This window comes from Bombus terrestris, chromosome 10 (assembly GCF_910591885.1).
Source record: "Bombus terrestris chromosome 10, iyBomTerr1.2, whole genome shotgun sequence".
Classification (NCBI taxonomy): domain Eukaryota; kingdom Metazoa; phylum Arthropoda; class Insecta; order Hymenoptera; family Apidae; genus Bombus; species Bombus terrestris.
In genome coordinates this window covers 4,759,156-4,782,876 of record NC_063278.1, presented here as the reverse complement: position 1 = coordinate 4,782,876, position 23,721 = coordinate 4,759,156, and the positions used below count along the sequence as shown (strand labels likewise).

Genomic DNA, 23,721 nt, shown 5'->3' with positions numbered 1-23,721 from the left:
ATATAAAATATTCTTCGTACCTCTGCTGACGCTTCGACGCATCGGTGCAGGTTGAGGGGCAGAGACATAGTTTCTAAGTGCTCGGCCACGTTTGTCCTGAATTAGTTTGTCCACTTTAACGAAGATACCGCATTTCGGTCGACACGTGAAGTACCTATGGCCATTCACAGCACCATCGTTTTTACCTGTAACAATAAAATTAATTTCCTCAACTACTTTTCTTTTTTTTTTTATCTATTAAAAACGCTTTTTTATCGAATAGAAACACGCAGATAATAAAAGCGAACGTTACCTGTCGGGGCATCGAGTTCAACTCCTATCCACGTTCCGGATGCAAACTCTGTTGGGCCAACGTACGCTATGACACCAGAATAGCTGTATGGGCGAACCAGCACCGATTCACCAACTATAACCCAATCCGGGAGCGGAGTTTCGACTCTACTTAAGTCGTGTCTCGATCCAAAAGCTGAACTCTTGTCGCTCACGTCGTCTATTCAATTTTTATAGAAACAGAGACGAAAGTTTATTAAAGATTCGTTAATAAACGCTAGCTACTTTGTTGCTATCAAAAATTATTTACCATCGATTCGTTCAGAGGAGCTGTTGTCACCGTTTTCATAGGGAATGTTAGGTTGCATTGATTGTTCGAGTCTTGCTGCTGCTTTGCTCTCTGAAACTTGTGGACGGACCATGGGGAATGAAGCCCTGTGCTGAGAACTCGTAGGCCTTCCTGTGCTAGTAGAAGCTTTCCTTCGACGTACGACCTGTAATCGTCAGATTAACATGATAAGATTAGTCGATTAAATTTGACATGTTAATCAATTCGACACGAATAATGTACGCGATACATATGTTCGTTCAATAGCATAAATATTACCTTTCCTGGTGGTAGCTTCGTGTGTACAACCGAGCTACCTTCCAGAGGGCTGTCTTCTCCAGAATTCGATGCCTGACTAATCTCCATGTCGCTTTTCCTTCTGTTGCTCAAACCCTGGCTTGGTATATCCTTCTTCTGGCAATGAGTAGAACTTGTACGCGACACATTGGTATTTGCATCGCTATCGCTTTTCGTCGAAGAAACCGGACTGTCGATGTCTGCGTCCATGTAGGCACCTGTCTCGTCTAAGTTCTTTCTAGTATGCTCTGCGATATACAAAAGATCCATTTTACATATATGTTTGTATGTTTATAAAATTCAAACAGAATATTAAATCAATGGGCAAAGACATTATATACCAAATGTTTTCTAAAAACGGATTTCAATTTCTCATAAATGCATAAAGATCTATCGATCTCAAGACTTTAAGTAAATCTCAAATAAGTAAACCTGCAAACTCTTCTGTTCTCATTAAACTGTTAAACTTCGACTATTCTATTTCTTCCTCCCTTATTCTTCCCTTACTATACAATCTCTCAGCAACTATTTCACGCGACGCTCGTCTTAACACGCCTGTATACTTGAAGTATTTGCTCTTTCGAGAGCCATTCAACTAACCCTCGCCGCAAGTGTTCTCCATCACGTTCAAGTTGCCCAACGCGTTAGTCACTTCACCCATATATTCCTCCGGCGTTTCCTCCACCAGTGAGCTGTCCATTCTCTCTGGTTTCTTATAATCCAACAGATTTCTGTATTCCAGGTCTGGTGTCTCGTCCACGCTGATAGATTTAACGGAGATGGAGTCCTCGGACGTGAGATTGGTCGTAGACACCGCTTGTGAACCGTAGCCGCTGCTGCTCATGCTTGGCGTGTTGATCTTCGTCGATTGAAGTTCGACAAGAGAATCCAGTGTGCGTGAAGAAGTTAGCGGTTTTACTGGTTTCGCCGGTGCCTGAACGTAATCGCGTGTGATTTGATTGTAACAAAGATGATATCGTGGAACTTAATAACTTTTTTCTAATCGCGGACAAAGAGAAGAAACAATCGTACTTGATATTTCTCGACGATTTGTTCATTTTTATACCTGTAATAGTATTTAATCGTATTTGTATTTTTTTTATCGTTTCTTTTCACGGATTCAGGATACAGATACAATGTTTCTTCTCTAAACAAAGTTAACAATTCCACTGTCTGTGATAGATGATTTTCTAATGGTTAAGTTTTCTAAGAATTGCTTTTCGTTAAAGTGTCCCTTTTATAGAAACGCATTGTACAATTATAAATCATTAAAAAATTAATTATTAGAATCGTTCGCCAACATATGAATAAAAACTTCGTGGTATCGTTCTTTCAAAAGAAAATAGAAATACCACAATTTTCGTTACGTTCATTGCAAGACCGTGTCTGACCACAGACCATCCGTTTTCACTTTATGCGTATGCTCCACACGTTTTATCGTTCAACCGTGTGAGCTCAAACAACACATTGCTATATCTCTCAATCGATGTTTCTCCAAGTTCAAATTCGTCAAATTTTAAAACTGCATAGAAATTATTAAGATAAACGATAAGATATACGATATACGAATAATAAATAAAATATTTCTTTATGAAGATGATCGATTCTAGCAAAAATTTCAAAGCTTAACTAAAACTGTAGAAACTTCGAATTTAAGACTCGAAATTGTAATTTGTTATATATAAGTGGTTTTTTTTTTTTTAATAAAATACGAATATATCGATCACGTAACAAAGACAACGATTCGAGTATAAACTATTTCCAATGTATTTTCGAGATTTAAGAACGCGTACTACCTGGTACGAGTCATATTCCGAGTAATCAGCGTCGCTCTTCTCTTCGTCCTCGTCGTGTACGGGCGTCGACAACTGGTTGCCAGTGTTCGATGTTTCCTCGTGCAGAGTGGTCATTCGTAGACCCAATTTGCCACCGACCATATTCGGAGATGCTAAAAACGAACATTATCAAGTCAATAAAAGTCGCGTGTGATTATATCGCTGTTGCGAAGACCGTGAGAAATTGTAAAGAATATCAGGGCCGATCTGGCCACCGTGAGTAAAGAAAAATTGATTAAAGGTAAAGGGAAGAATCGATTGATTTGTGATTGCTCGTTTATTTAGATTTATTCCTTCTTTTGGGTTCCAACATATCAAACATCCATTTAATCGGGTTTATGATCACACTAAAAGGTGCCAGGTCGGTTCTGATACACATTTATCAGTGATTGCAATAATATCGAACAAAAGGAATGTGGTCCATGCTGTTCCTAAAGAAAAAAGAAACAAAAAAGAATGAAAAGGATAAACGGGTATATTCCACGTATTCGACGATTTGTTTTTCTAATTAAATTATCAATTATCTCTTATTCTTTATTCACAAAGTGAGGCGCGTAATTGGAATTATTTCGATAATTTCGTGAGTAACGAGTAGATGGAGGGTTTTATGTACTGTTGTCTTGTTGATGTTGCGTTCTGTACGTTTTTCCATTTACAAAATTTCCCGTAATTTGTATAAAAATCCACAGTCTATAATTAGTATTTGTGTAATTATCAAAATGTTTTCGCTCACGTGTCTCATCCTATACGTTAACTTCGTGTATTGATAATGTTCGACTATTTCTCGTCTTCCACCTAACAGTATACTTCTTCGTTCTACTTCTGATAAAACATGTGTATTTCTACGTGTCAGAATGATTCGTGTGGGGCCAAATTTTGTACTCGAGAATCGAAGTAAGTGCTCGAAATAAAGATACTAGAAAGATTTGGAAGATCCAAGCACATAATACGTGGAATATAAGGCAGCCTGGAAGAAACGTAAAACAGAGGGTGAAAAAGGTACCGTATGATAATCGAAAGCGATAAAACATCGAACACATACGGAGATTATGCACTGCGGCACAGTGAGGCTGCAGTCCCGATAAAGGACAATAACTACGGAGAAAAATGATAAATACCGAAGAAAAGAAGAAAAAGAAAACGAATCGTGATTCTTATCGATATCTATTATCGTAGTGCTACATATAATAATCGAAATAAGGAGTAAGGAAACGAAACGATCTACTAATCACTACGAGAATGATCGAATGGACTCTTTCAAACTCGCCACATTGATTTAGAAAATCGACCATTTCAGAAATTCGTTAAATTCAACGAATATTAAGTTTTAATCCTTTCTCCAGTAAATTAGCTTCTAGAAAAATTCTAATACTTAGCAGTGCCCATCTACTGATACTATTGTTAGCTTCGTTGCCGAATGTGAAAGCTAAGAGTATGAGGTTCTACTTAATCACTGATGTATACGTTACTATTCTATTGTTGCAGTAGAAAGATAAGACGTTTGATAGAAAATATTGGAGAAAGGCTTAAATTGCATCAAAAATGAATAGAGGAAATTTCTTTCCTTAGAATATCTCCCAATTTATTTTCGAGCTGCGTTGAACCATTGGAAAATACCATTTCGATTCTTTCAGAGGCGAGGATCCATAGATCCCGCATTCGTACGAAAGATACGAAATTTCCGCGAGAATTTACACGAATAATTTGAAATAAAATCGATGAATTATCGTGGCAATGCCAGTTCGAAAGAGCCATCAACAGCGAGTGTCACCTACACTTGGCAGAGGTGGATTGTTGCAGACGTGTCAATGAGTTGAGATTCAGGTTCAAATTCAGGAAGGTTGGTCTCGCTGAAAGGAGATAGACGTACTGATTACACGGCACTCGGTTTTTCTCGTCGATCGCTAAATACTACATTTTTGTTCTCCTCTTAATGGCGAGCCTTCGACAAAACCTTTCTTATTTTTCTTTCTTTCTGTTTGCAGGCTTGTCACGTGTGATCGATCATGCCTGTAGACTAGAAGACACTTGATACAATCAGGCAAACCAGATCAGCGTACGGTGTACACCTTTTGCGTCTCATATCGAAGATATTCGTGTCGACAGCAGTTATTACAGCCGCGTACAAATATTTGTAAAATTTAGTAGAAAATATTGCAGAGGTACAATCTAAAATCGTTTCTTCGTTGCTTTTTCATTTTGAAATTCTTTGTACACGTGAAACGATTTAACTCGCCATTCTTTAACCAATCCAAAATGCACCAATACGTTAATTAAAACTCGAAATATATTTTTCCTAATCTTATTCGAGAAAATATTTGTTAGGAATCTTCTGAAATTCAAAATTATTTAGCACGATTAGAAATTTCAATTTATCCAGAGGATTCTATTTTAGAAATATCATTAACGAAGAGATTTGATCGTAGTTTATGATCTCATATGCATCGTGGATTTGTCATAAAGTATGCTAACGATAGCATTTTATTAGTTTAAAGTCAAAAATGGTAATGATCTCGGGCTGTTCCCAATGCGGTATTTTCCTTGGATTTTTACTGTACAGTCGATAGTATTAAATATGTAGATTCTATCCTCCCGCAAAGCATGCTTCACTATGGCCGAAACAATAATCTCATGCAGTACTAAATTAATCTTAATTTTGCCCCCTACACCATTCTCAACTTGTCTGCTTGTATTTCTTCGCTTCGTTCGACTTTAAACTAATTCTTCCTGCGGATAAAGAAAATGGGTCTTTCGTCATAAAGAATAGTTGGATAAATTATTCTTCCAAATACGAATAAATATTTATTCCCTTCTTTGAAATATATCTTCCCATTTTCTTAGTTACTTGTAAGTTTCTTCCTTCTTCTTCGCTTCAATGAAAAACAATTTAGTTGCTTTAATTAATTAAGACCAACGATACCATTTAATTAAGGAAATATTCATAATACAAAAAAGAAAGATCCAGAATTGTTTTTCACAAGCACGTCCACCTAAATCATTAATCAATAAATATTTATATATATATATATGTACACATATATGATACAGTTACCCTACGTCTGTTTCTAAAATATCGCTTAATAGCACATTCACAGGTAGAGACAGTAAAAGTAGAACAACTTCACAAGCCATCTTATTCGTCTTTCTCAATTTGTTCTTTTTTACTCTTCGACTATAACTTGATCATGATAAAAAAAAAAAAAAAATCTTATGCACGCTGGTTCACTCTTAAATTCAGTCTTAGAACATAGATACCAATCTCGATAACTCGTCGAACGTTACGAATTCTCTTTCTTATCTCAAACTTCGACGAGTCGTCGATAAAAAGAAGAAAAAGATTTAAAAAAAAAAGTAAGAAAAAAGAAAAAGGATAAGAAAAACAGAACTATAGAAATCGTTTCTATTCTAGTAAAAAATTTTTGCGAAAGAATTGTTCAAATACCCATGCTTCTCGACTGCGATTCGTGATATAGTATAGTATAGATTATAGATAATTATAGTCGTGATATACAGTGCTAGTGAACATGATTTCTACGCATGGTGATCTCTGATAGATACTGCGATAGACACGAGAGAAGATCGTTCTTTCATCTTGCTTTTGCAATGCGTTGACGTGACTTTCGTTAAGCGTCGATCATGATCAGCAACGCAGACAAATCATCGTGTAAAAGATGTGAGCCAAAGAGAAACAATCCGCATGAACATAGACGAGCCGATATATGCTTGCTTAGAGGCACACAAGGAAACGCATTCGGCATGCAACAGTAAAATCGTGAAACTAAAACAGCATTCGCTCTCGTTGCAATGAAACAGCGTTCGATACATAGACACATAGACAGAGAAGGCATCAGCAATTTTCAGAACTAGAGTTTAGATCATTTGAAGCGAAATATTCGTAATACGATTTTTGTTGGAAATGACAACTTGAGTTCGTGCTCGCCATCTATATGCAGATGCGCTAGTTACAATAAATAGTAACTAGAAGATAGTTCTAGATACAATCGATAGATTTAATCGATAGGTTTAAGATGTCCTTTTGTTTTTATCCCTAGTCCATGTAAGAAAGTACAATAAAGGTTTTCCGGTTCAGAACGGTGTGATAGATTTATCCAAAGAATACAATAATAGCTATTATGATCCTGCCTCTAAATACAGAAATAACAGCAATTTATAATAACAAGAATATAATCTTATATAGAAAATGTAAAATCTTCGGGTTATCCATTTAATTGAAACGTTGAACACTGGTAAACAACTTTCTACCATAGTGTTAGTGAAATTAAACGATTACAGATACACGAAATATTGTTTATAAGTGTATTACAATACACATAATTTGATTTTAATGCTATGATAATAAGAGCTTTAAACAAATAAAAAATCATGAAAATCTTGTATTCTCTTTGATGATATGAATCACTTCTGGTTCTGAACATTGCTAGGATCACAAAAAAAAAAAAAAAAAAAGAAAATAGAAGTGAAGCACCATCGACACAATATATACACATATATATATTTAAGGCGCACTGGAAGAACTAGAACAACAGACAGACTCAACCACTCACGAGACATATTTATATACTAAATCGTCACTGCCTGTTACGGCATCAATCAAATATCAATCAAGACTCCATTTTACCTGAGTTCAGAATGGAGCCTTGCGTGGGCCGAAATAGTTGTAGAAGTAGTAGACGTAGTGTTATAAACAGAGGAACAGAGATATAAGTTGCATATTATTGATATAATCGCTTGGACTCGTTCGTATTAATTTTACTACAAAATTCTGCTGATTATCAATAAAGCTCGTTAATTAACGTTATCAAAGAGGCTCTGTAACAAGTGGTGGAGCTTTTTTTGTAAATATCGCTGCTAACAAACGCTAAGGCGGATCTGAAGAAAAAAACAGTAGGTCGTTTTTCTTTTTACCATGCTCAACTCTCTTTCGGGCCGCCCCTCTCTCTCCCTCTCTCTCTCTCTCTCCCCCTTTCTTGCATGATATCACGGTTCATGTGATTTTTTTTTTTTACTAGGAAAGCTTTAATAAACGTTGCTAAATAGTGGCAAAAATCGTGCGTAAAAGTTGAACATAGCGTGGTGACATAACAGTATGATAGAAGCTGTAAATAGAATAAATACGAAGTTCCAGTGTGTAGTGGTAATTCGCTAAGAGGGAGATCGGTTTTACCAAACATCGTTAAGGAGAGTGATCGATCTGTTTGATCGTGTCTGTTCTAAGTGATTGAGCGATTTCCTTGTATGGTGTTCTTCTTTTTCATAGACAGAATTCGGTAGAATTTCATAGAATTTTTATTACTTGTAAATCTCATTTTTCTTTAATATTAGAAATATTAATTAATATTATTTAATATTAGAATTATTAGGACCGTCATCGTTTCCGAGAAATCTAGATCCTTCCATACAATAATTTCCTAAAAGATAATATTTTCTGAAAATTTCCATTAAAATATTGCAATATTTTGATCTATCGTGAACACAAAGTGTATCAAAAGGGTTGAAAATTGAGAGCACGCGTAACGCTTCTGTAAACGGATATAGAGAAAACTTTTTTTATTTTACAGATAGAAGCAAATTTGATTTTCAGTGGACACGATATAAGGAAACGCTAACGATGGATGACATGAAATCTCAATAATAAAAACGAACGAAAAAGGAAACGGATGAAATGAACATCTTCCATTATTCAGAAACAACATATCTAATACCAAAGGAGGACATAACAGTGGAATTTTAAGACAATCAAAAACAAGGGCAAATCTTAGAGTGACTATCATGGCAAGGTGGTATATTTATAAATATATATATATATATATGTATAATATATTAAGAAACATTGCATAAGCCACATTTCAGAAATGAATGAATAGACTTTTTTCGTCGAATATAATTCAAGAAAGCAAAAAATCAAGGCAACGAGAAGTGATCGTAAAACGTATGTCAATATATTATTCTAAGACTAAGGTCCTCAAAACACAGTGCTATTCAAATTTATCAAAGCGTTTAAATATTATTAATAATTCAAATTGTGATTTAAGCAAACTAAGATGTTGCATTCAATCAAATGATGGATTTGCATAAGATTATAAGTCATAAAGATATCCAAACAAAATTAGAAGAAAGAAAAAGGAAAAGAAAAAAGAGAGAGAGAAAAGAAACTAAAACGTCGAAAATTAAAATTCATTGGAACTTTTAATGTAAAGTAGCAATCCATTTAGCGTAAAATTCTGCGCTCAGGTAGCAAGCTCTGTCGTCGATCATAGAGCAGCGTTAATAACGAAACAAAATAATATTCGTTTGCTAAATTAGCTACGCCTTCATCAACATCATGGCAAAAACGCTTGCGTAGCAAAAGAACTCTCTTGCAAGAAATCTTGGGAATTACCTCTTTGTTGGCGTGCTTATGGTAACACCGTTGGAGATATTGTTAAAAGTTATTATGAACAATAGTAACATGTTAATTCTATTGCCATTACACAATCGTAGAATTAAGTGATATATGCAATCGATCGAATTAATAAAATGGATTACTACAAAATGAACGGTGAACTAATGAATGAGAAAATGAATTGTATGAGTGAATATTTTGTGTGAATAATAATAATAAAAAAAAGAATCCTTCGTTTATCGTTTATATTAGCTTCTAACTTGAGTATCAAAATTTCATTTATCTTCTATGATTTCATAAATTATATATTCTTTCAAAATTGTTCATTGTTATCAACGTTAAACATCAAACATATAATTATTTTATACACTTTCAGTTGGATGTGCAATTAAGAAATCATAGAACGTATGATCGCTGAATTTGTTGTTTGGAAATGTTTCGTTGGAAAAATGTAATGGATAAAAATGAAAAGTTTGCTTACCGATTCCGAATGGTTTAGCTGGCGCAGAAACGAAGTTCTCATCGTTTCTGGTGTGACCCGTAGATGCACGTCGCGAATGAAGCAGCCCGTTCAACTCTGTGTTGAGATCAGTCACGCTTTCAGAACGCGTGACGTTCAAAGAGTCCATCGAGGTGTCGGATCTCATGATCTGCAAGTAGTCGGCGTATTACGTTACTTATCTCTATCTCAGGAGATACTGTATGATCTAACTATAGTTTGTCCAAAATCAATCAGCCGTTCAAGGCTTTTCTCCAATTATAAACATCACAAGTGACCCCTCCCTCTTTTACATTCTTCGACCATTTAAAAAATTAAAAAAGTTAATGAATACATTTCTTTCAAATATCATCTTCGTTAAGTGTACTGAGGTGTTTATATGGCCAAATGATTCTAGACAAACCGCGATAATTTAGAAAAAGTGACAGGATAGTGAATACAATGAAATTTTGAAACTAATGATACTAGAATGTCTAAAACTACTACTGGTTTGGACTGAAATAAGAAAAGACTTGGATCTAAAAGTGGAACACAAAATACCAACTATAAGATAGAGATTAAAAAAGAAAAACAAATTAAACGAAAGCATACAGTGCGTCCGAGACGGCGGAGAGGCAGTAGTACCTGCGAGAAGTTGGGTACGCTTGCTGTCTTGCGCATAAGTGGTTGACCTTGTGCTTGCAGTAATTCTTTTACCGCGACGCTTTGTCGTAATCGGTCTAAAGTTAAGATACTTTCCACCGCAGAAACACCGCGTGTGTATTTTTCTATGCAAACATCAGACATGTGAGTTTAAATTATATTTTTATGTATGTTTGGTCTTGAGTGTACAAGATTTTGCGTAAGTATTATCAAAGCTGACTTACCGATGTAAGTCTCGCCATCACATAAGCTATTGTCTTCGCCACTGGCAGCTATTTGTGCCAAACTCTCGCGATCTTCCAATTCTTCGCTAGCCTTTGGTATATTAGACACGACTTCGTAAGTGACTCCAGTTTGAGTTAAGCAGTCGGTACGAACGATTCTCTTGAAGATTCTGTCTGTGATACTTTGTCGTTTGTAGATGTTCAAGGCTAATCGTTTACGCAGCACAAGGTCCATCGGCGCTGGGTGTGAGAGGCGCACCGTTGTTTTCAAAATTAAAAAAACCCGCTCGTTTGCTAAAATATATTTATAAACAGAATTGAAGATTCCGAATATTATAAATTCTTGAACATCAGATTTTTATTGTTATATATCTTACCATCTGTGACTTTGTTCAGATGTATATTGTCGTGTATACTGGAATCCCAAGCAGCGATAGCGCACACATCTTTCTCTATGCGACGAATTATGGGTAAATTGTAGAATTTATTGCCATGTTCCTTTGGTAAGATGGAATTTAACCCGGTTACGGAGACTTCTTCTCCCGACTGATGTGTTGAAAGATCATCGGCTGTGAATATTCGATTATTAAGAGATCATTAAATGTGTATTGCGAAATATAAACGATTTTAGACAAATTGTGATAGTTCACAAAAAGATGAATAATTTTACACAAAATACATGTAGAATCTTTTTAACGCACCATTGAGATCAAGGAAGAGAACAGGTATGTGCGGTTCCATTCCTGGAGGGGGGTTCCAGTCAGCAGGAGCACCAGGAATACCTGACCCTGCTGCAGGGACTAACACTGCGTTTCTTTCTTCTGTGAGACTGACCCACTGATCCACAAGGCTTTGTTCTCGTTCAATATCTTGTTCAGTTTTATCTGTAATTATACATTGAAATTAATTATACAATATTAGTTATGCAATGATTTCAATAGAAGGTTGAAGTTTTTTCTATACGAAAAATATACCTTGTTTGTTAATGAGTTTCTGTATCTGTTGATCCAAGTATTGTCTCCTTCTCATTAAAGCTTCGCTCCACTTTTCCCTTAGTATACTTAAGTCTTCGTCCTGATAACTATCCAATGGAATCTGAAGACGATTCCTTACAGACACGCTACCAACTGCTATATTTAATATCGATTGACAAATTATGGGCAATGTTCCTGAATTTTGTACTGGTTTCACACGAACTTGTATTCGTCGTTGCTGTCCTTGACGTAACTGATAAATACCTCCTAAAAAAATATGTATTACACGCTAAGCAATGAGCTATAACGTAACGATATTTTAATATATTTAAAAAAGACAAGTATACAATGTACCTGTCCATGTATCTTGTTTCACAACCACATCCACCGGTGAATATTCCCCTTGCTCATTTAGTTCCTGGATTTCGACCCACAATTCGATCTTCCGCGTTAGCTCTGACCATCGATCAGCCAGAGATCTAGCTTTTGCAAGTTGCTGCTCGACTTCCCAACCTGGTTTACTTCGCGAAAATCCGGCACTTCGGTGTCCCCAAACTTCTATGCTTAAGGCCCCTTCTGTATATGAAAATGTGTTTCTATGTATTTAAAAATTCCATATCTATACATATATCGTAATAGGATTAGTTATCTTATCACTGAGACATCAAATAATTTGATTGACCACTCACCGCTACAGTGTTCGATAAACTCCTCCGTTATGGGCACGGTAAAATCTTTCGTGTGATTAAACTTGAACACCAGAGAGTCTCTCTGCCCTATCTGGCAATTCGAAGTTAATTGTTCGGAATTGTCGATGGCTGGGACCACTATGGGGTCTGGATGTCCGCAAAACATATATTGACAAAATACAAAATGGCTCAGTGACAGAGGCAAACCAGTTGCTTGTTTGATGGTCACGCGACAAGTGATGAAGCTCGATCCGGAATAATCCTCAGGTTCTGACGAGGTCGAGTCATTCGACGATTCTGACGCTGCCTCGCAGATACGGTCCTGAGGAAAGTGACCAGATATGCGACTAATCTCGACCTGCAGTCGTCCAGCGACTTCTCCTTGTTGGCTGATAATTGGCGTGTGATAATCTAATCGAACGTCGTGAAACAGAACCTCTAAGAAAATATTCGCTACTCCAATGAGATTGTGATTCTCCTGGGACTCGTAGAATGGGTCTTGGGTCTTCCCGGGCACTTCATCCTAATTTAGAAATCGTTTAGATTTACATAGTTTCTCTAGTTACTGTTTAATGCATTGCTGACTGGCTATGAATATGCTCCTCATTCTCATTTTGGATAAAATAGCCAGTCAAAAATGTATTAAAAAACTGGAATGAACTAAGTAGTATACCTTAATGGCAGGTAATCGTTGACAATTGTTGGGATCCTTTCTGTCCTCGTACATGTCCCGCATATCGACTAATTTGTTTTCTAATTTTTCCATGGACCACACCTGGCTGCCCATGTTTGTCCTTTTCACTAGAATCGCAGGCTCGCTGACGAAGGCGCCCCGCTGAAAAAATACACTCTGCATGTCGAAGAGTGTGAAAGCAGAATGAACAGAAATAAATAAACACAACTCAAAAGTAAATTAAATTAGTACAACGAAGAGGGTGTATATAAAAAAAAGATGATGAGAAAGAAGATGATAAGAAGTATTAATAAAGTAACAAAATATTTATGCTGAAGTATTTGATGGATAAGTTGATATATAGGCATGCTGATATATTTCGATTAAATTTCTTAATTTTCACCTCTAATAATCTGAAAAGATCAGAAAAGGCAATTTCATTAGACTCCAAATTATCTAAAAGTTGTAAACACGAGTTTTAAGAATCCAGAGCCAAGCTCTGAAGATTCCTTAATTCCATTGCTTTAAAGATGTAATAAGAATCAATAAGAAACAGCACATGCGTTACCTTTCTATTTGGACTTAAATTGTTTGGCGGAATCTGTAAAGTGACGCTAAACTTCGTTTGCTTCCCCATCTCTTCCGCCAAGAAGTTTGCCTCCTGCACCAATGCGTTCGCCTTTAAGATGTCCGCTTTCAATTGACCTAAACTCCTTTTGAACATCTCGTCTCTTTCCTGGGCCCATTTCTCTACTCGCATTTGCGTAGTTGGCGTGCAAGCAGGAAGTTTACTACTTTGACTGCCCCGCAGGGGATCGTATGGTACGTAAGGGGAATAGGGTGTCGATGGAGACAAAATGTTGCGAAGTTGCTGAAACTGCCGCTCGTACTCTTGCCTCTGTTTCTCTAACGCGACCTAAATACAGGAATACATTGATGGTACTTGATAAGATAAAACTGGGAAGTAACAGTCAGCTGTGACAATTTCATTCAACATTGAGGAATTGTTCATATAACAAAATCTGATTCTGAACCTTCTCAAGTACATATGGAATTTAGGACTATACAGTTAATTAGGTTACTATTATATGGCATCTAACATAGTTACTTAGAACCGATTAAAGAAGTTAAAATAGAAAATTGGTAATTTTTTGTAAATCTCCAAATAGTTCTTCACTTTTCTTGAAAATATTGTTGGACTTGTGTCACTTTTGAAATAAATATGCGATATTCCCTATTGGATATGAGCAATATCTTTGAGTATCTCCGCCAAACATCATCAATCCCTAAGTATACCTGTTTATCTTCTTCGTGCTGCTTCTCGAGTCTAGCGATAGCTCTTTGAATAGGGTCGTTCGACAACTCGTTAAGCATCAGTTCTTCTCGTGCAAAAGTGTAATCAATATTCTGTGCCGGCGTCTGAGGTTCACTGTTGATCGCTATAAACGGAGGGGCATACATACATATAGACTCTCGGATGTCACACATCGATCTCAAAGAATTCAATCAGGCATATCCATTAAGCGTTACCTGTTGCACTTCTGGGACAATTCACCCGGAAGAAATGATGATTTCCCCAGACGATCCTGTCACCGTGTAACAACGGCGTTTTCTCTACTACCTGAGTGCCGTTCACGAAACACCTAGCACCGTTTAATGGCGTCATATAGAGGCCAGTTTCCTCTATCGTGATGACACAGTGTTCAGGCAGAATACCAAGACCGTGCAGCTGAATGTCTTGCTCTGTCTTTGCCGAACGTCCTCCAACCAGAGTCCTTTCCTAATTATTAACACGAGCTCAATATTTTGTATCACGTATTTTATACTTTATACTGTACATTTTTTTATGTATTATGTTACATATACAGAGTGTTCTAGTAATTATGATACAATTGGCAAACGTAGTGATTCTATGTGTAAAATATTATTTGGTGACTATCTAATTTGAGAAACGACGAATATCTCCAGTTTTGTAAAATTAGTACAAATTATACGCTACTAATATATCAACGATTTTCATAATCAATATTTTATTAAAAATGAAAGGGGGCGTCTTAATTATTCGGAAGTAATTAAGAATTTGTATGTACCTTCAGATAATAAACTAGCAGCTCGTTCAAGCTAGGGTCGTCGTTTAGATTTACGAGATAATACTTGTTCTTTTCCACTTGGATACCAGAGGCTTGAACACTGATTCCCATTTTTTCTAAGGCCTGTTGCCTTTCGTGTTGCAGCCTCTCGGTTTTCACCAGTTTTTCCTCCCACGTTTGCGACATTTCCTTCATTAATCGTTCCGATTCCGACAGCTTCTCCGTTATGTCTGTGCGTTGCTGGCCCACTATCGACCCTTGTCCCTAGAATTTTCCGGAAGAAAGAGAATCCTAAGTTTAGTAGAGCGCAGAAGTAATTATTTCTCGAGTAACTTCTACGAATGCAGTTGTTTGTTAAATCCGGAATGAATTTTAATGGAGCTACGAAGTACGAAGTTGGAGGAATCGGTTTAAGATTATTTCCTCTATCTAGTTTATTAAATTCCCAATAATTTATAACTATGTTGTACATTATTTACGCTTCTTTTAAAAATAAATCTGCTCGATTCAACGAGTTTCATAACTTCGTTGGAATCTCGTCTCTCGTTGAAATATCACATTATTCGTATTTAAGGGAATTAATCTGCATCGTTTTGTTTGACGCTTTCCTTGTAATTTTCTTCGCGAAATGTGAAACTTCGACGGGAAGTTTCTAATACGGCTAATTGTAAGAAACTTCTTCAAGTTTTTATCGACCAACTCTAATAGCCATGTTTGTCTGTCCGGTCTAACGCATAATTAATATAACGATGTTAACGAGTCTTAATCATCTTACAGTTGCATGTAATAGCATCTCTTTCAACGCCTCCACTTCCTGCCTTAATTCCCGAATGATTCTTGCATTTGGATCCTCGTTGACCACCGCGTGATTAACGATTCTCTTGGCTCTGTCCGCGTATCGCAGGGTTGAAAGCGTTTCCTCGTAATTATCCGCGGCAGGAGATATAGTGGCTACCATTACGGTCTTACTGTTCCCGCCAAGGTTATCCTATAATTAAAAGTACAGCATGGTTATAAATGAAAGAAGTTGCTTTTAAAATTAATTAAATCTCGGTGATCGCAAAACTTTGTTTTCTTAATTATTTCACTTTATTTTAATTCTACAACTTTTCCATACTACGTTCTATCGTTCACAGAGACTAATTTATTTATTTATTTATTTATTTATTTTAGATACAGTTATAGTCTACTTTGTAATTATTAACGAATCTCTTCATATTGAAAGTTATATTCCAAAAAAGAAAAAAAGAAACCCATCAAAAAGTACCACCCTCACCACCCCTTTACATTAGCAATTTTGTGTTAATTCGTTCTTTACCGTTCTGATATATCTTTCCCATTCTGCACCTAACAATTAGCAAGCTGGTCGCGTCTAACATTCCAAATATATCAAACGATACCTTCAACAGCCACGTCAGAACGGAGTCCCTGTACGGCACGAACTTGTCCTTATTCTTATTATTTCCGGAATTTTGATCCGCCAGCTTCGAAATGACTAGACCCAACGTCGTTAGGGATCTGCAAACATTCGTCTCTCTTATATCGCACGATCTATCGCGTCTCTGGTATATTTCCAGGCCACAGGCGCAAACACTTCTAGCCTTATTAACAAGGTAGAAGATGGTAAATATTTAATTACAAGCAACGTTTTCTAACAGCGTTAGAAGATTAGCTCTATCGCGCCAACAAAAGGAAACTTTACTTGTTTATGTTGCTTCCTTCTTTAAGCCTATCGCCCACTGCTCCAGTTTTCACAGCCCTTTCGCTCCCTGCCAAGTCCACCAGGCTCATCCGCGAGACCTTTTCACCGCTGACGCCGCTCTTCGAGTCCGTCAACGTCTGCGTCAGGATGACGGAGAATACAGCGTGCGACCGTGAACTCTCGGAATTCATGTTCGTCGCAGCTACCGTCCTCGACTTGTTCCCCTCCGCCATCAGGTTGTCGATGTCCTGCGAAATCATCGTAGTAACTCGTGACGCCAATTTGACTTTTCTCTTGTTACCGCTCGAATCGCACACGCGATATGCAGCTTCGAGCGGCTTCAACATATCATCCGGTCGTTGATAGATTACTCGGCTGACTTGACTGACTTGGTGAAAGGTGATTTCTGGGCTCGGGTTACCGGCGAACGGATGGCTGGCATGGAAAAGTTGGGAAATTAAGGCGATTCTGTTGGGAAATTCAGTCGATTCGGCAGGAATGCTGGATTTAACGATCGCAACGATTCGGTAGCTGGCGAGCGTGACGTAACGAGCAGATTCTTGGGTATTCCGAGAACCGGAAAACCGATTTGACATTCTCCGACTTTCGTGTTCGCCAAGTTTTACGAGGGAACCATTTCCATCCGTTTCTCGAATTTTACGTATCCACCGTTTCTTCGAAGTTCCAAAGCCTTTCTCTGTCTTCTTTCTACGATTATCCTGAGATGGAAAAGCTGGATATAAAAGAAAGAGGAAGATATCTGGACTTTCCAACGATTTCCAGTACGTCTATCGGAATACGAGATATTCTTACACGCGTCTTTTCCAAGATCGTCTTGTAATTTTGAAAATCAGAGACGAAATTGGAAAATTCCAATCTTTCGGTGTAATCCCGACAGATACGGCAAATAGTTTCCGTTAATTTGTAGAAACGTAGAGAACTGGCCGAGACACGGTGACGCGAAATATAAACGAAGCGCGATGAAACACGAAGGAAGAAGCTGCTAGGTAAACGTTTCCTAAGTTTCCCCTTAAAAGCTGCAGCATCGAACGACTGTGCGCGCGGTTTCTATGGAAAAGGAGATCGCATCGAAACGATACAAAGGAAAGCCGAAAAACGTGACACGATAGTATCGTAGTTCACAGTCGATGAAGCAAATTGAAACTTATCACGCGTTACTGGTATGCACGAAACGTGTTTGTTGCATAAAAGAGGTAACCACTAGCTTCGCATACATGTAAAACGACCTGATTTTACTTTCTGAAAGGATCGTGTATCGTTATACACCTTCGTTCGTTTAATGTTCGTCGGTCGGTCGAGCGATCGGTAAAAGTCATTGGATCGGTGGTAATCGCGACAGTTCAATCAACTTCATCAACTTAGAAAATAAACCGACGTACGTACGATTTTCAGCGTTCTTTGGAAACGAATACCAATTTCATAATGGACATCAAAGAGATTCATATTAATTTCGTAAAACGACACCACGCTTTTGTTCATAATATTCGGTTGCTTTTCGCGAGAACGCGAAATCATTAATTTCGAAAGCTATAAAGTTCACCGTTTCGCCATTTAATTGCAGATGATAGTACATTATTGCGGGAATTAAATCGTCGAAGCACCGCAATGACGGATATCGATCATAACAGTTTCAGTTTTGGCAATATGCCAGTTACACGCCAGAAACAAGCGATAAATAACAGCGGTGCGATTTGCCGTATCGTAGAAAAACCGGACAAGCGTGTTGCCAGTCTTCGTTTATCGATAAATAACCTGACCGAAAAGAATATTTAGAATAAACAAGATATATCGTACGAAAGAATACGACGGTATAATTTATACGTAATTTATATACACGAGTATCTCGCCTATGTTGCGAGTAAAACGAGTAATATTAAATATCTCGGTATATTGAACGATGCAAAGAGTGTGATAAGAGGAAAACGACGTTTACAATTTTCATGTAATTTTAATAATTTGATTGTCATTCGTAACTCGTACGCGTACTGCGTCGAACGAAAGGAAGTTTGAAAGAAAAAGAATGCGAATTTTATATTTTTTTAGAATTTTAGAATTTTATATTTAAATAGATATAATAGGTTTAACAAATATGAGAAAATGTGAAAAACGTTTAACGCGAAAGTTATCACAACACTCGCAGTGTAGGAAATTCTCAATTTTACTTTGTTCGCTACTTTACTTACCAGGAGTTTCAGCCACTTACTAACTTAATATTTCAATGCTTTATGCGCACACAAAAGGAATGATTAAAAGAATGAGACGAATATCGATAAATCTTCCCTTACCTGAAAGGATGTGACGGCGAGCTGACTAAGTCCATCCACGTACGGGCCCAGGACATTGTGTTCCCTGACTTTCAGCGACTGTTTGTTCGGCTTTGGATCGAGCAGATCGTGCACCTTCTCGTTGTAGATCTCCATATAGGAGACCTCGACTTTGTAAGTAAGCTCCGAGCTCTGTTGCTTCGCGATCATGTCGAAGAGGTTGTCGCACAGCCGTGGTATGATACCTTTGTTCTCGCCGCTTCCCATCATCGTGTACGATTTCCCGGACCCTTTACAAAATTAGCTTTCTTATTGAGTTCGATCAATTGTTACAGAAATACAGACCATCGGATCGATCGTATTTGTTAGCTTGACCGAAAAGTTTCTTTCGTTTTATAAGGAAATAATAGACGCGCAATATTTCTTTGTTTATTGAATTATTCACAAACATAATAATAGAAATAGAACAAAATGGATTATGTTTAATTCAATAAAATAATATAAAACAGAAATTGTTGTTCATTTATTATCACCTTATGAAACGAAAGAAACTTTTCGGACAACCTAATGTATAAACCTGTGGAAAAATTTGTTAAATTTTTTATTAATGTTTTAATTTAATATATTATTTATTATTTATTTATTATAATATTACAATTGTATTTTTATTAATATTATATCAATTCTTTTCATTTCGACAGATGTTTGACGAGAGAATTTGCCAAAGTAACGTAATTGAAAATTAAAATTAAAATCGAAACTGAATTTTTTCTCCCGAAATTTGTGACTTGTATGAGACGCGTACATCGATCTTGAAAATCCTGTTGTTTCTCGTTATTATACACAGACTCAGAGTTAATGAAACGGGATAAAAGGATTGTCTTTGCGAGAAGTTATATCTCGGCGATAAAACGACTACACCTTGATGAGATAAGAGACATCCCGTAATTTTTGCCAGGCTTTATGACTTCTTCTTTGGAAATGTTTAGCCACAGGGCGAGTTATGTAAATGAAGTAATTGAGCGAGGGTTGCCGTTTAGATGTTATCAGGACCGAGCGGTGGATGGACTAATGGACCGTTTCAAACGCAGGACATGAACCTGATGAACCATAGCAAAATTTTAATAATTCCTGGTCTACAAAATTGCGACCAAAGTCAGAGTTCAAATCGAAGCACGTTAGTAATAGAATTTATTTTAGTCGGGCTACGACTATCATCCACTCAGACTGTAACTCGATTTCATAAAGTTTTACAGATGAAACGTGTTCCAACTCAAATCCTATCGAAAAATCGCAAGACGATGGATCGCGCAAACCAAGGCAGATCACCCTTCCTGTGAACTCAATTAATTTTCAATTACGCGTATTCAAATTTTCACGTCGAGCAAATTTTCCTGCCCATCGTTAACGTCCAAGTCTCCTTTTAATTGCAATCAGTTCCAAAGAAACTGACGCTGCCCCGATCTCCGACAAACCACCCTTCCATGGACAGAAACCATAATCGATATTCTCGACGATTCTCATAATGCAAACATAATTTTTCGCTCTATCATTAACTTGTAAATCTTCCTTTAAATCCTCGGCTCTCGAAGAAACCTGCAAGACCGCGACGATCAACAGCCAACCATCCTCCAACAGGCTTAACCCCCAATTGACACCATTGTTTTCTCGAACGTTAACAGGTTTAAGTTCGCATTCTCATCTACAACTTCTCATAAGACGTACAAGCATTCTATCCTGCTATAATCCCTTGAGACGATGAGCAGAGGAGAGGTGCAATCCGATTGATCGATGACAAGCGAGCAGCTAAGTGCGAGAAGACGCGAGAGTCTTTAGAAGTGCGTAATCTTGTTCCTTTCTTTCTTTTTTTTTTTTTTCTTGTTCACCCTCCTTTTTAACATCGCGGCAATGATTGAACGTCGAGGGAAGTTCAACATTCGTCGTCGTCATTGCCCACGCTAGGGCCCTTTCGAGGAGAGGCATTACTATCGTGACTATGCGAATATCTATTGCATTTATAGGAAATTTAAATATGGAAAAATGTACAGAGTACGCGTGGCATGGAAAAATATACGGAACATCCTAAGCGAAGCTATTCGTTATAAGCAGCGGATAATGTGGATTTATTATGCGCTAGAGGGAAACTTAAAATTGTAAAAAAATACACGCAATACGTAAAAATGATAGGCACAAAGTATGCAAAGTGCAGCGTTGCGTATTATAATATTCAGAAGGTGAAACGAGTTTCTACTTTCTTCCTGGATATCGAGAAGGCTAAAACTTATTCGACAAGGTCTGGCGCGAGGGACTACCGCGAGTAATTAAAAATCATTGTCCGAGGCAAATTCATCGCTTGCTTAAATCGTACGCGAACAATGGAAAGATTTATGCTAAGAGTCAAAGACGCATACTGGAAAATTAGGGCGATTGAGTTAAAGCAGGAGGAAAATCTTCGGAGAAAGCTCCTAGGACCAATTCTGTACACGCTATACTGTGACATAAACCGCACAAAATGGCAAAAGAGCAGCGACTATAACGCTGCAAGATCGCATCTGAAAAGTAGAAAAATGATTACAACTCGAAACGACGAAAGCATCATGTTCCCACTTCGCGAAGGACATCGAGTATCGAGCTGAACGACATAGTCATCCCTCAAACTAAACGGGTCAAGTAGACGGAACAGCGTTTGGACCCCAAACTCGCAAATGGAAAGATGGTGCGAAAAAGGTGATAAAAGATACAAAGATCAGGAGGTAATGAACGTTAACAACCAGAAAATCAAAAGTCCGAATAGAAAATAAATTAGCGATATAAGAAACAATTATCAGACCCGTACGAACCTATGGAACAGTCCTACGAGGATTAGCAGCAACGAGCCACGTCGCCAGATTTGAATAGCTACGATCAATTATACTCGCAACAGTAGTCAATTCATCGTGACATATCACGAAGGAAGATCCAAGGAAAGATCTAAAAATAGCAACGATTCAAGGGGAAATTCAGAGAAACGTAATAAAGGAGCTGCGCAACGTTCTAATCGACTAGTCCTGGAACGTAAAAAGGCCAGGTTGAACGAAGGTTAAAGAAGAAGCATCCTATTGACTTGTTATGGAACTCCCATGGGATACGTGTTGCATTAGCAAGATGAAATCCTACCGAGGATAGTCAGCCAAGTGCTAATTCATAGCTGGAAGAATTCTCCGAATGTCCAATCAAACAAATTGTAAAGAGAAATAACCGAAATAAAAAAAAAGGACATTTCCACTTCGGTTCCATTTGGTTAATTCACTTTAAAAGCAGAAGGAAAAAGAAAAAAGGGGCCAATGTCTCTGTAAGGCGAACCTTGCTCGTACTGCCCACGTTTTATCGGCGTCGACCCCTCTAATTGTGTTATTCGTCGCGCAAAAGCGGATGACGGTGATCGTGTTCACGGGGTGGAACCATGTTCTCGCCTTATCGGCAGAAATAAAACGTTAGATGAAAACGGTGAACGTGGATGTCGAACGACGTAGAAAATCAGTATAACAGGCGTTTCTTTCGCTTGGTGCCTCATTTGGTCGTAGATTAGGACCTTTTCTATCATGTTTTTCCTTCCATTATCTTCCACATTTTCGTTCTTTATCCTTGCCTTCTATTTCTGTTCCTCGCGTTCCTTCTCTCATTTTTCCTTCGTTTCCCCTTTTTCTGCTCGTTTTCACTATTGGTCGTTCTTCCTCTGCATTGTACATTTCACACTGCTTTGCTTTCTTTCGACCTTTTTCCCTTCTTTTCTCATGTTCGAGCGTTTAGAGCGCAGTTTTCAGCATATATAGTTTATAGATGCTGATAAACGACGTTTTAAATAAAAAATGTTTGCGCGATATACACTGTCATTCACAAGTTGTGTATAGTTTCGCTTCAGGCCGGCATATATCGATAATTTGAAAAGGTTGTTTGCTTTTTATCTAATCTCCGTGAAACACAAATTGAGTGAAGTTTTCCGCAAACGCTAAGTTCTAAAGCTGTACTCTTTATAATGGACGACGTATATTTTTATTATCGTGAATTTTTCCATTATGCTTTCCACGCTACTTAAGTTTAGAAATGTTCCTTTTTTTTTATCTTTACTTATTTAGTCCTCCTCTGAAGGCTACTAGCGACTACAGTCCTGTACAATAGACCTTTACAAACACATAATACATGTCAGTTGTATAGCAAATATCGTTACCTTTGCTGTCATTAGATTAATTGAAAAATGTTTATGTCTCTTAGAAACCAGACTCGTTTTATTTCTTCACTCATTGTCTTGAGGCTTCTTCGAATATTGCGTTGCGTCTTGAAATTCAGCAAATCTCTTCAGCCAAGTTTCAATTATTAACCGTGACAACCAAACTATAGTTCACGCCGGTGAATAAATTTCCGCTATCACACGGTATTCGCTATTATTTCTCTCTGTCTTTCAATTGGCGGCATTATTTCCTTAATCCTTAACCCGCGCGCTTTTAAGCGCATGGCCTGCCTCTAATCGACGCTGCCTCTCTCCGTACTATTCTCTGTCGGATTTAAACGCAGCATAAAAACCAGCTTGCTTTTCGTCTGTCGTGGAAAAAGGACGCTTAAAAATGTTCAGAATCAAAATTTACGTCGAGCGAATAAATTCATTGCTCGTTGAAGATGTATGAATCATTGAGATCACAATCGACTCTTGGCTTTTTCTTGTTTTCACCAGGAAATTTGCCGAGCGGAATTTTCAATGAAAAATTCGCGTTAAAGCGAAGAAGGAAAGTCGTGGCGGAAAAATCTACAGGCTGCACGCGATACGGAAAATCAG

At 37.5% G+C, this 23,721-nt stretch overlaps 1 protein-coding gene and 2 long non-coding RNA genes across 16 annotated transcripts in view; 2 read left to right on the top strand and 1 right to left on the bottom strand.

The window, feature by feature from the left end:
- LOC110119638 overlaps nt 1-1,767 on the top strand; it is a 72,547-nt gene extending 70,780 nt beyond the window's left edge. For all 5 annotated transcript variants that reach the window (XR_007225420.1, XR_007225418.1, XR_007225423.1 and 2 more), the window contains one exon: nt 1,638-1,767. This is a non-coding gene — a long non-coding RNA (uncharacterized LOC110119638). The remainder of the gene's footprint in view (nt 1-1,637) is intronic.
- LOC100647628 (kinesin-like protein KIF13B) overlaps nt 1-23,721 on the bottom strand; it is a 168,957-nt gene that overhangs the window by 9,507 nt on the left and 135,729 nt on the right. Inside the window, exons 4-28 of one of the 10 annotated variants that reach the window (XM_048409262.1) lie at nt 18,933-19,201; nt 16,627-16,874; nt 16,325-16,442; nt 15,700-15,912; nt 14,925-15,188; nt 14,365-14,614; nt 14,131-14,273; nt 13,403-13,750; nt 12,835-13,011; nt 12,162-12,684; nt 11,827-12,048; nt 11,473-11,739; nt 11,200-11,382; nt 10,876-11,067; nt 10,499-10,792; nt 10,224-10,399; nt 9,615-9,783; nt 9,131-9,145; nt 4,506-4,580; nt 2,692-2,843; nt 1,496-1,829; nt 878-1,143; nt 581-764; nt 293-490; nt 21-185 (exon numbers count right to left, since the gene is read on the bottom strand). In XM_048409262.1, the coding sequence (XP_048265219.1) occupies nt 21-185; nt 293-490; nt 581-764; nt 878-1,143; nt 1,496-1,829; nt 2,692-2,843; nt 4,506-4,580; nt 9,131-9,145; nt 9,615-9,783; nt 10,224-10,399; nt 10,499-10,792; nt 10,876-11,067; nt 11,200-11,382; nt 11,473-11,739; nt 11,827-12,048; nt 12,162-12,684; nt 12,835-13,011; nt 13,403-13,750; nt 14,131-14,273; nt 14,365-14,614; nt 14,925-15,188; nt 15,700-15,912; nt 16,325-16,442; nt 16,627-16,874; nt 18,933-19,201 (5,445 nt within the window). Of the gene's footprint in view, nt 1-20; nt 186-292; nt 491-580; nt 765-877; nt 1,144-1,495; nt 1,830-2,691; nt 2,844-4,505; nt 4,581-7,369; nt 7,388-9,130; nt 9,146-9,614; nt 9,784-10,223; nt 10,400-10,498; nt 10,793-10,875; nt 11,068-11,199; nt 11,383-11,472; nt 11,740-11,826; nt 12,049-12,161; nt 12,685-12,834; nt 13,012-13,402; nt 13,751-14,130; nt 14,274-14,364; nt 14,615-14,924; nt 15,189-15,699; nt 15,913-16,324; nt 16,443-16,626; nt 16,875-18,932; nt 19,202-23,721 lie in introns of all 10 variants that reach the window. The other 9 variants (XM_048409261.1, XM_048409264.1, XM_048409263.1 and 6 more) reach the window with 9 other exon arrangements.
- Nucleotides 6,412-9,287, top strand: LOC105666146. Its single transcript, XR_001099044.3, has 3 exons — nt 6,412-7,635; nt 8,310-8,528; nt 8,602-9,287. It is a non-coding gene; the product is annotated as an uncharacterized LOC105666146 (long non-coding RNA).